At 45.9% G+C, this 11,653-nt stretch overlaps 1 protein-coding gene across 1 annotated transcript; it reads right to left on the bottom strand.

Annotated features, from left to right (window-relative positions):
• Positions 1 to 3,878: 3,878 nt before the first annotated feature.
• Positions 3,879 to 7,158, bottom strand: LOC123064573 (putative E3 ubiquitin-protein ligase SINA-like 6). Its single transcript, XM_044488029.1, has 2 exons — positions 6,781 to 7,158; positions 3,879 to 4,763 (listed from the first exon to the last, which is right to left on the bottom strand). Exons 1-2 carry the CDS (start codon positions 7,003 to 7,005, stop codon positions 4,107 to 4,109), a joined length of 882 nt encoding a protein of 293 aa, XP_044343964.1. The 5' UTR covers positions 7,006 to 7,158; the 3' UTR covers positions 3,879 to 4,106.
• Between the last annotated feature and the right edge of the window lie 4,495 nt (positions 7,159 to 11,653).

Genomic DNA, 11,653 nt, shown 5'->3' with positions numbered 1-11,653 from the left:
TTCATAAGGGTCATGTTAAAGCTTACACGGTCATACTTGAAGTTGTGGCACCATAAGATCTATGGATTTGGCACTCTTTTTTCCGCATGGTGGGTTCTCAAAATGAAATCAACATGCTTCAAAGCTCTCCGGTGTTCACAAGGCTTTCAGAAGGTAACTCCCAAAGGGTAAGTTTGAGGTTATGAAGACCAACACAAGGGATACTACCTAGTTGATGGTATCTACCCTCCATAGTCAACTACTGTGGAGACAATTTCCAAGCCCGTGGGAGAGAAGAGGTCTAGGTTTGCACAAGAACAAGAGAGTGGTATGAAGGATGTGGAGCATACTTTTGGTGTGCTCCAATCTCAATGGGCTATTGCAGGGCACCCTGCCACAACATGAAGCCCGCACGTGATGTGGGAGGTGATGGTTGTTTGTGTGATCATGCACAACATGATCGTAAAGGATGAGCATGATGCTAGCCTATTTGATCAATGGTGGGATTTCCAAGGTGAAAATGTTGAGCCTGAGTATGGAGCGGCAATGTTTGCGCAGTTCATCCAATTTCATCAACAAATGCGCGATTGGACAACTCACATTAAACTTATAAATGATTTGGTTGAGTATATGTGGACTCTTTTTCTTTCAATGTATTTGGTACAATTTTAAATTCATCTGGTTGTAAATTATGAGATTTTTATTCATTGTGATGTAAAAAGTATGTGACTTATTTGGTTGTAAACTATACATAATGTTTTTGTTCATATTTATATCCATAAAATGCCTAAATTATGAAATTTGGCCAAAAACCGACCAGGCGGATCAAATGGTTGGACGATTGTGCGTACCGACAATATTTGTGTGGACGAGGGCGGACGCGGACCTATAGCCTATCCAACAGACAAAAAGTGGATCAAATCTGCGTCTCTTTGTGTCGGCACGTTGGAGTTGGCCTTACCGCTTGGCTTGGCGTTCCATCACACACTTTTTAGGGCACGGGAGCACTTCAGGGTCATCACGTGTCCCGTGTTGGACGCTTTCCTTGTGGGGACTTTCTTTTTGGGTTTTGGAGGGTGGTGGTTTTTTGGTTTCACCTATTTTTTTGATTTATGTGAAGGAGTGTGCACAGTGGTGCTTCACCTGAAAGCATAATTGTGCTTCCTCAAAACTGAAGGACCGTTATTACAGTTTTGAAGCACAGATTAGTTCTGTTTTAAAGCACATTTTTTTCCAACCTTGGAGAACATATTTGGTCCAAAAATAAGTTCGTCAAAGCCTATCAACACGGGTATTGCTTTTGAAGATCTGGACGCGAGCAATTGAATGATGAAAATAGTTCGTGATTTGGGCATATGATTCAAAAGATAAATCATTTTCAAAATCGAATCAACGAAAAAAAGATACAAACAAAATCACTCATCCCTTCCACGCGTGTGAAGAAATCCAACCAATACTACCATCGGAGAAGATGTGAATGACCTTTGAAAACAGTGGCGGAGTCAGGATTGGCTGACGTCCCAGGCTAGAAACTAAGGGGCGTCTCCAAGATGAACCATCAAACCTCCCGCAAGCCACCACGTACCGTTTCTAGTCTGCGTCCGCTTAGAATGACTAACATTTGGCGGAAGACTTTGTGCTAATTGCGATACATTTAGCGGAAGGCAGCGCGGAAGACGTTTGTGTTTTGGCGGAAGATGCTAATTATGCTTGATTAAAAGGTCATTGCTAAATTAGGCGGAGCTTAGTAGCTTCATTTGACACAAGCTAGCTTTCCGCCAAATGCGTATGAGTAGAATATGACGGAAACTAGTAGCTGAGCTATTAAACAAACTACAAATCACCCATGTGAAATAGGAAGTACTATCTTAAAGACATGCTCCTCTTTGATAAAATCGAGCCCCTTGAAAATAGTCAAAATTGGACCACGCTGTCGTGTTCCATCTGTATCTAACAGTGCATTACAGTAAATCATTATCAACATTTTTACAGAAACTGCAAGCTACTGCAGATACATGAGGCTACTACACCTCCAGATTATTAACATCATGCTAGTTACTTTCTTCCAGCTCACTAGTAAATCTAATATTTCCTCCGTCCTAAAATAAGTGTCTCAACCTTAGTATAACTTTAGTATAAAGTTGAGATACTTATTTTGGGATGGAGAAAGTACATTCTAACTTGGAAACAAAAAATGGGATTTGGAAAAGCTACCTTTGCTCTGCTGCCTGCTCTGTGCTACGGCTCGGCTGAGTGAGGACAAAGGCCGACGGGTGGGTTGCACGCCTCCGGGCAAACAACGGCCGCCTTGCCGGACGCCGGCCAGCCTGTCGCGGGTCACGCAACCACCCATAGGGTTCATCCAAGTTGGGGGAGGGGTGGCCGGTGGCCGGTTCATTCGTCTAAGTCGAGCACAGCGCAAGGAGATGGGACTCGGTGCCTCACGCCTCAGGCGAATTGAGCCAGGCCCCAGGCCGCCTTTGTGTAAATCTACAGTATTTCGTACAGTACATGAACGAGATGGGCCTCATGCCACAGGCGGCCGACCGGGCTGCCTGGGGCCTATCTCCACCCATGTTTGAAAGGGTATTCACAAATAGTCATTTCACTCGAAATCACTTATTGAGGAGTACTCCTTGCAAAGACACTCCGACCTTCTCGGGTTGTGATATGTGCGCCACTTATTGCAACCAGGGAGTTTTCCCTTTTTTTCATAGATCCATTTTCAAAACATTTTATCTCTTAAACCGTGCGTCCAAATCTCAAACTGTTTTCACTGTTGGATTCCTCGCGTCAAGATCTTCAAAACTAGATCCCATATTGATATATTTTAACGAACTTTTTTTTCACGAAAAAACCGAATAAAAAGACTGACCGGGAGCATGATTTTTTCCCTTTCCGAGAGAGGGATAGCCGTGCCTCCCGCGGAAGCACAACCATGCCTCTCGCAGAAGGAAAAAAATAGAAACACATTTTTTTCGAGGCACACAACCGTGCCTCTCACGAAAGCACAATCATGCCTCTCGCGGAAGCAAAACCGTGCCTCTAGCGAAACTGCGGAAGAAGAAAAAAGCAGAAAACACGTTTTTTCAGGCACGGCCATGCCTCTCGCGAAAGCAAAACCGCGCCTCACACGAAAGAAAAAAAGAAAACATGTTTTTTTTTCTTTTCCAAGAGGAATAGTCGTGCCTCTCGCAAAAGCAAAACCCTGTGCCTCTAGTTGGGCTAGATCGCTTGACATATCCCATGACTGGGTGATGCCCTACATTCCATCCCTGGCTCCAATCTAGTTGAAAAGCCAGTTGGCTGAATATGTACTGGCAGGGAGATATCTTCAGTATGCCTGTCCAAATCAGATCCCGGTTGTAATGTACAAAAAAAGAATGAATTCCTATTTTTGGCTCATATAAGGATTAAGGCCACACAACTCTGTGTTCAACGTAGATGTTGAAAGTGCGATATAGCACTGTCAATAGAGCAGGTACATTCCACCTTCCACCTGCTTATCGGCTTTGGCATTTGGCTTGCTTACCAAGTTCAGTCAATCATCAACATTTACATACAGAAATCATATGACATCTATCGTAGTACTAGTAAACGCACCAGTTCAAGCAACCAAGCTCCTAAGGCTCACGCACTAAATTAAAATCTACCGAAAATGAAACTTTGGCGAAAATCGCGTCATCTTTCAAGCTTTAGCCGCCGCCCTCGGCACAACTCATCCCATTTGGCTATCTTATTCATTGAGTTGCAGCATGGCATGGTGTATAGGTTTACAACATTGGATCAAGAGCACCCCCCAGTTTGCACCCAGGAAGCCCTAGCCGGGTTTTTTGCTGTCAAAATCCATGCATATATATAGATCACACATAAAGATGGTTTGACACAAGTTCAAATACTAAGCTAGCAAAACATGGCTTGCTTCAGTGAGGTTTTGCTTCCGTCATCGATTTGAAGCAAAACTTTAGAAACAGTGCTCCACAACCGGATGAAATATCTAATCCGGACCAAATGAACACTAGTGCCTCCACCAGAAGCTGAGAGATTGCTTTAAAAAAAACTTAGAGATTTGGAAGTACTCGCTTGTCAAACCCAATCATACAAAGGCACCCCATCACTTGTTGGGCCTATTGTGGCGTGACGGTCACACCCACCATCGCTGTGGCGCTTGTACCGGTTCCTCGGAGCAACACCTTCGGCACAAGGAACTGGAAGCAATCTTTGGGAAACCCATCATACAGATTACTGCTCCTCATTAAGAACTCCATAGACTGAGAAAAGCTTGGTTCAGCGCACGACAATGTTAGCTTGCACCTGAAGCTGGATCCAGTAATGTGAGGCTGGACGGAGCAAACTGAGATGACACCACCGCGGGACTCCATTGTCATGTTGACCAGGAAGAGGTTCCCGTCCTCGCCCACCAGAACGGTTGATCCCACATGGATGCGGATCCGGAACGCCTTGTTGTAGGTAACTTTCGGGGAGTGCCACTTGTGCTTGCCTGAAAAATGCTCAAGGAGCATCGCAGTAGGTCCGCTGAAGCCGCAGCCGGTTTCCGGGCAGAAACATGGTGCATGTGGACAACCTTTCTCATGGTCTTCTTTCTGGTAGTAGGCTATCCTTGTAGTGCATCCGTGGTTGCAATTGGAGCAAGCAACTTTGACGGATTCAACGACATGTTCTACCATGTGGCAGCGGTTGTAGACTGTGGGAAGGGAGCAGAAGTGGCACTTCTCTTGGAGCTTGTCATGGCAAGACGAACATATGGTATGCCCTACAGTGCACTGAGGAACAGAAACAACAAATCAGTATATATGCTAGTAACTTAGCTGAATTAAAATCATAATGAAGAATAACACAGGAATTGAAAGTATGCTGGTGGCCGAGTACATGCTAGAATAACCATGATATGGTTTGAGTTAACAATACCCATAAAGATGTAAAAAATGGGAGCAGATAAGAATATCCTGCACCAAGTTAAGCCCAGCTATCATTCCCATTTGAATAACTTAAATTCACCAGATGCAACTTTTAACTTATTTTATTTTGTTTTTTACCTTGAACAGTGGGGGAGGTCCCCATGGTATATTCTATGTTTACAAGGTGGAGATAAATGCAATGAAGTGTACAAATGGAGTAGGGCTGTAGAGGGGCATTACAAAGTATTGTGTGACCAGTCAAGGAAACTTAGTCTGTGCGTGTCCATAACCCTACATGAAACAAGGACTAGTTCTGACTTAAGAAGCACTTTTCAACTAGGGAAGGAAGGTTCCTGCCACCACAAAAACAAGTTCTTCCTAACCTTCCAAATATTCCGATGAGGAAGAGCATTATACACACTTCCTAGAAGCACGGCCCAGCAAATATTCCCATAGCGGTTGCGACTATGTTGAGATGCAGATGTACTTTGCGTTTCTTTTAATCATACATGATGGATTGTACATTTCAACATGACTTGGGCTTGTGTAGCCAGTTAAGGAAACTTAGTCTGTGGGTGTCCTTAACCATATGCCAAACAAAGACTATTACTTAAGAAGTACTTTCCACCTTGGGTAGGACATAAAGTTGTTCCTAACCTTCCAAATATCCCAAAGAACAGATATATACACTTCCCAGAAGCACATCCCGGCAAATGATCCCTTAGCAGCAGTTACGACTAGTTGACACACAGGTGTACTTTGCGTCTCTTTTAATCATACATGCTGAATTGTACATTTGAACAACATGGCTTGGCTCACTTTTATGGTTCAGACTTAATGTAGTGCCGTTATACTTTTGCTTTATTAGAAACTTCAGAAAAAAATCATAGAAGTTGGGTGGATCTAAAGCTGTACCCACTGCTGCATAAACATGATTACAATATCATCATTTCATAATAACAAAATAGCATTCACATTAAAAGAATGCACATGAATCTCCATTTGACATGAATTTGTTCCATAAGGTAATTAATAAATAATAATAACTAGTTGCATAAGTTTACTCCTAGCAGTATGACAGAAGTTCTTCCTATATGGAGATACACCAGCCCACACTACACAAGTGGATAATATGTCATTGCTTCATTGAATATAGCATACTTCCCGTAGTTTGTGGTTTCTCCATAATGATGATACACATAGAGTTCACGACTTGCCTAGTTTGCATAGGGCACTTCCCAGTTTCCCTAATATAGTATAATTTTCCACAATTATAACAGGAAGCAGTGAACATTGAAGAGAACACGGCAAACATTTGTTAGGCGGTAATTCTACAATTACCATCTGAATCCATTCTTCAACTGCAATTACCATCTGAATACATTCTACTTAATTCTACTGCAATGCCCATCCCCACTTCTGTCCATAGTTGCAAGTTGCAACATTTATTAAGCTGAATGCTACAATTGCCCATCCCAACTGAATGTTTGACCAACTAGTGAAAGCTTGATAGACATTACAACATCTGGGCTAATGTCCGCATCTGATTCTTCACTCTTCAGTGATGCCAATCTCGACTTGCAATTTCGCAACCGCAAAATTAGAAGTTTATAGACCTGGTAGTATGGTACCCAAGTCCAATTTCTGGATCGACTACGCACTGAATCCTATAACTAACTAAATAATCAGGGGAACATCCCCACAGTTTGGCGACAAAACTAGTCTAGGAACCAGACGCATTGGAAGTGGTACTAAAATATGCAGATTTCGCAGTACTTTGAGACTCCCAAACAAAATCCACATATTCATTTGCACCAGAGATGAGTGAATCCATGAGGGGCTTAGTAGTATCAGTACAGATCAAGACAGGTGCAGGGGGTACCTGGAAGATGGGAGGGCGCAGGAGCAGGTAGCAGACGGGGCAGTCGAGGATGTCGAGGTCAATGGTGACATCGGCGGCGACCTTCCTCCTCTTGCCGCCGCCGCCGCCGCCCTCCTTTTCCGCCTCCTTCTCCTGCTGCTGCGCTCGCATCCCTTCCTCCTTTTCTTCCGACAGGCGGGCCCATGGCGGGAGGTGACCGACAGGAAGATACACATGCCCGGCCATCCGCTGGACCCCAAGGGCTTCCCGTCGCACGGCCGGAGTCCAGCCGCCGCTCTCTTCTCTTCTCTCCCTGCCGCCGCCGCCGCCGCCGCCGCCGTCTCTCTCTCTTTCTCTGGGAACGACTGCTTTGTAAAATTTCGAAATTTGGAGCAAAAGGAGAAGGCAACGGAGGAGACGGCGCAGAAGTTGGGCCGACCAACGGCCCGGTTAATTGACTGCCGCGCTTTCCGGATGTCAAAGGTGGCCGCGCTTTGAAAGCATCCCTAGCACATCCGCAAACTGGGCCATCCGGTATGTGGTTAAAAAAAAAATGGGCATCCGGTAATATAAGGCCAACTCCACCGCGCGACCCATTCTGTCCGGGCCCGTCCTTTGGGGTAAAACGGACAAATCGGGCGGCCCAGCGCACGGAAGCAAACGGACTTTTATCCGTTTTGTGTTCGCTTTCGACCCATCCGCGACCCAAGTTTGCGCCGCTTTTGAGGTGAAACAGACACCACGCGGATGCGCCGACCGTTTGCGCGTGTCCTTCCCTGGCCCGCCCGTCGGTGGCACAGGACGGGTCTTTTCTATCCGCCCCCTCCCTCCCTCCGGTCGCATCCCACTCCACTCTTCTCCACTCTTCCCTACTCTTCCCCTCGCCGCCGCCGCCCGCTGCCATTGCAGCCGTGCAACTCGGACGCGCACTCGCCCAGCCCCTTCCCCCTCGTCGCCGCCGAGCTGACCAAGCACGGCCACCTAGTTTGCGCACCCGCCGGACAGATTTGGGGAGGATCCGATCGGTCTTGAGCTCGCACGGCTGTGGGAGGCCGGGTCGCGCCATGGACTGGCCGGGCACCTCGCCGGAAGGCCCTGGCAGGACCGCAAGGCCACATGCAGGCAGTGGCTCGTCCTCTAGCCGCTCGGATCTGCACCGTCGGTAGTCCGCCGACAGATACGCGAATGGCGGCCGACGGGGCTCGGTGCTTACCCAAAAGCTCGTCGGCGCACCGTTGCCCCTCATCAAGTGTGACCATTGCCCAAGGGTGGTCGTGCGCCACGTGTCTACAACGCCGGAGCATCCCGGATGGGTGTTCATCAAGTGCTTAAACGATGGGGTATGTGCTCTTTTTATCTTCGGTTTGTGCTCTCGGATTAGACTAGTTGTGCTAACTTTAAGTTTTATTGTGTAGAATGGATGCAAATTTTGGTATTGGGAAGAAGAGTACATCGATATATTAATAGAGCGAAATTTAGTACATGTGCGTGCACTTTTACCTAGCCTAGAGGCTGTAGATGAGACAAGTGCACTTGTTACTAGATTAGAGGCTAGACACGACACTACATGCAAGGAAGCAACAAGGCACGATACTACATGTGAGGAAGCAACGTCGACTTCTGGCTTGAAGAAGAAAGGAGGGTGCAACATCGACTTCTGGCTTGAAGAAGAAAGGAGGGTGCAACGTCGAGCCTCCTCCACAGATCAACAATGAGTGCATCGAGAATGTCCTAACCCTACTCAAGGGTGCAGTTATGGAAGTTGGGTATCTTCTCAAATGTATTCTTGTGGTTCTTGTTTTCTTTGGCCTTACTTTACTAGTCAAAATGTGATGATGTATTGTCATGTATCAAAAATGAATGATAAAAAAAGTTTAAGGACTTGCAAAGAAATGTGCACACGGACAAGATGCGGCCGGGATGCGTCCGCGCGCTGGGCGCACGGCCACCGCATCCCGGAAACTGCCCGGACACGACCCCATTGCCCTACCCAAACGGACAGAATCTGGACAAAACAGACGTCCGTTTGGGATCGCGCGGTGGAGTTGGCCTAACCGCTAGCTTGCGGGACGGATCATGTAAACCCGGTCTGAATAGATCTTCGGAAAAAAAATAGTTTAAAAATAATTTGTGGGATCCCGAATCCACGAGGCCATTTCCGTCTTATCTAGGGGATTGAGGACATTTTTTATAGGGACCTGAAATTTAAAAAAAACGATTGGCGGGAGGGAACTTTCAGCACTGGCCACGCTCTTAACCGAGCACGAACTCGCCGGAACACCTCGATGTTGACGACTACTGGACCCTAGCCGCCGCCGCGCGAGTGTCGCGAGGTGCGGCCACGAGCTATGCTACCTGGCTACTGCTACTGTCGCCGCCACAGCGAGCTAGCTAGTTGCCATTGCATCGCAGGCGAGCGAGCGAGCTAGCCGTCGATGTTGTCCGCCACCATGGTCCTTGTCTTGCTCCATGACGGCGCTGTCGCCGGTAAGACGTGTGCTTCTTCTCTGTCCCTGACGAGATGCTCGCAGTGGGAGCGGTCAAGATGAATTCAATTGTAATTTAACGGAAGTTTTTAGGGGATTATGGGCACCATAGGGTTAGTTGTATGTTGATAGGACAATGGCATTGGAGGACAAGAGTGACAGAAGTTTCTTCCTACCATATAAATTGACGCATATGGGATTGAATGGGGGGGAGGAGGATATTTCTTAATGTTGTTGTTGGGTGTTACCTTAATTAACTTTGATAGTTGCGGATTCTTGCCAATAGTCCAATCATAAGTTCATAGAGTTCCAGGTAAGAGACTACATGCTAGCAGAGGCCCTCTCCCACATAAAAACTTGACATCGGTCTAGTATCGTAGCTAATTGGCTATGGACAATTACGCACACCATACCATCATTATTCGACACTCTCTATTTATAATAATGTGTAATATATTTTAACTTTATTTAGGCAACACCTATTTTATGTTTTATATCTTTGTTATCATGCAAAGCTATCCTCTTTATATCCACAACGTATTTTTATTTCTCAGTTCTAGATGAAACCAAACGCTTGATGTACATAGGGTTGTATTAGTGGCAGATATGACATGAGAGAATATTGATCTTACCTTTAGCTCCTTGTGGTCTCAAGACTCCATACTTATCACTTTCATCTTTAGAAAGTGCTACAATGATTCCTTGCACTTCGGGATTATCACATGTATCCTTCATCCCCTCACACCCACTAGTAGAAAAGGGGGCAATGGTCCAGGTCGGGTCAGCCCATTAGTCCCGGTTCAATCCAGAAGCGGGACCAATGGGGGCATTGGACCCAGTTCAGGAGCCCCGGGGGCCGGCCAGGCCACGTGGGCCATTGGTCCCGGTTCGACTGAACCTATTGGTCCCGGTTGGTGGGACGAACCGGGACCAATGCGCCTCGCTCCTGGCCCACCATCATTGGTCCCGGTTGGTGGCTTTAACCGGGACCAAAGGCTGCCCTTTAGTCCCGGTTCGTGGCATGAACCGGGACCAATTAGTTGCCTATATATACCCCTCGCCCGCGAGCAGAGCACTCCCAGTGCTCTGTTTTTCGTGGCCGGCGAGGGGAGAGATTTGTGGTGCTCTAGCTCACCTCCTATGCACACGAGGTGTTCGATGGAATGCCCGAGCCACACTACTTAAGCTTTCTCCTTTCCAAGCTCGACCTCCAAGCTACATTTTCCTCAATATTTGTCTAGGTTTAGCGGTCCGTCACGTCCCGTCCCCGTCTTCACCGCCGTCGATCGCCCGCGCCGATCTCGTCGCCGGCACCACCGTGGTGAGCCTCTTGTTCTTATCTTCTTTCTGAAAGGAAAAACAAATTCTTACTTGTATGTTTATATAGATACTTGTATAATTTTCTTACTTTTATTATTGCATCTTATATAGTGCGATGGTTTTGGTATCCGCCCCCGTCGGCCCTCGTCCTGTCTATGATTCGGATGTGGTATATATTATCTTTTCATAACTATTGGTTCATTTATTGTTTATGACAATTATGCCGACCAATGTGACATAGATTTTATTTATCTAGGAGGTTGTTGAACCGGAAATTCCAACCGACCCTATTTTCGAGAGGTTAAATTTAGTTGAAGAAGAAAACAATTTGTTGAAGGAATAAATTAGAAAAATTGAGGAGGAGAAGATGATATTGGAGTTGCATGTTGCGGATGTCGTCGATGATCACAAGATCAAGATGGATGCAATGCGCTTGAAGATTAGAAAGATTAGAAAATATGCCATTCATACCGAGGCTTGGTATCATTATGTCGTTGGATCAGTTGTTACGTTGGTTGTGATTATGATCGCATTTGTTTTCGCAATGAAATGTTTTACATAGTTTCAGTGTATGGTTTAATTAATTTAGATGCTCTGCAGAGCTTTATGTTGTTAGATGAGAACTATGTATGTACTTTGGTTTTAATGTGATGATGAACTTCTATTAATTTGGTCACTTAATTATCTATTCATGATGTTCTGTAATGATTTTTGACACACTTAATTATCTATAATACACGCAGATGAACCGGCAATGGATGTACGGTTCAAACCACACCTCCGAGTACATTAAGGGCGTGCATGATTTTCTCGAAGTGGCTGAGGCAAACAAGCAGAATGGTTTTATGTGTTGTCCATGCCCTATATGTGGGAATACGAAGTCTTACTCTGACCGGATAATCCTCCAGACCCACCTGCTTTACAAGGGTTTCATGCCACACTATAATGTTTGGACGAGGCACGGAGAAATAGGGGTTATGATGGAAGACAGCGAAGAAGAAGAGTACAATGACAACTATGTGCCCCCTGAATACGGTGATGCTACTGAACATGAAGAGGAACCAGACGATGTGCAGGATGATGCTGCA

The sequence above is a fragment of the Triticum aestivum genome, chromosome 3B (genome assembly GCF_018294505.1).
Source record: "Triticum aestivum cultivar Chinese Spring chromosome 3B, IWGSC CS RefSeq v2.1, whole genome shotgun sequence".
Lineage (NCBI taxonomy): Eukaryota > Viridiplantae > Streptophyta > Magnoliopsida > Poales > Poaceae > Triticum > Triticum aestivum.
The sequence above is the reverse complement of the archived record's forward strand: the minus strand, read 5'-3'. Positions and strand labels throughout refer to the sequence as shown.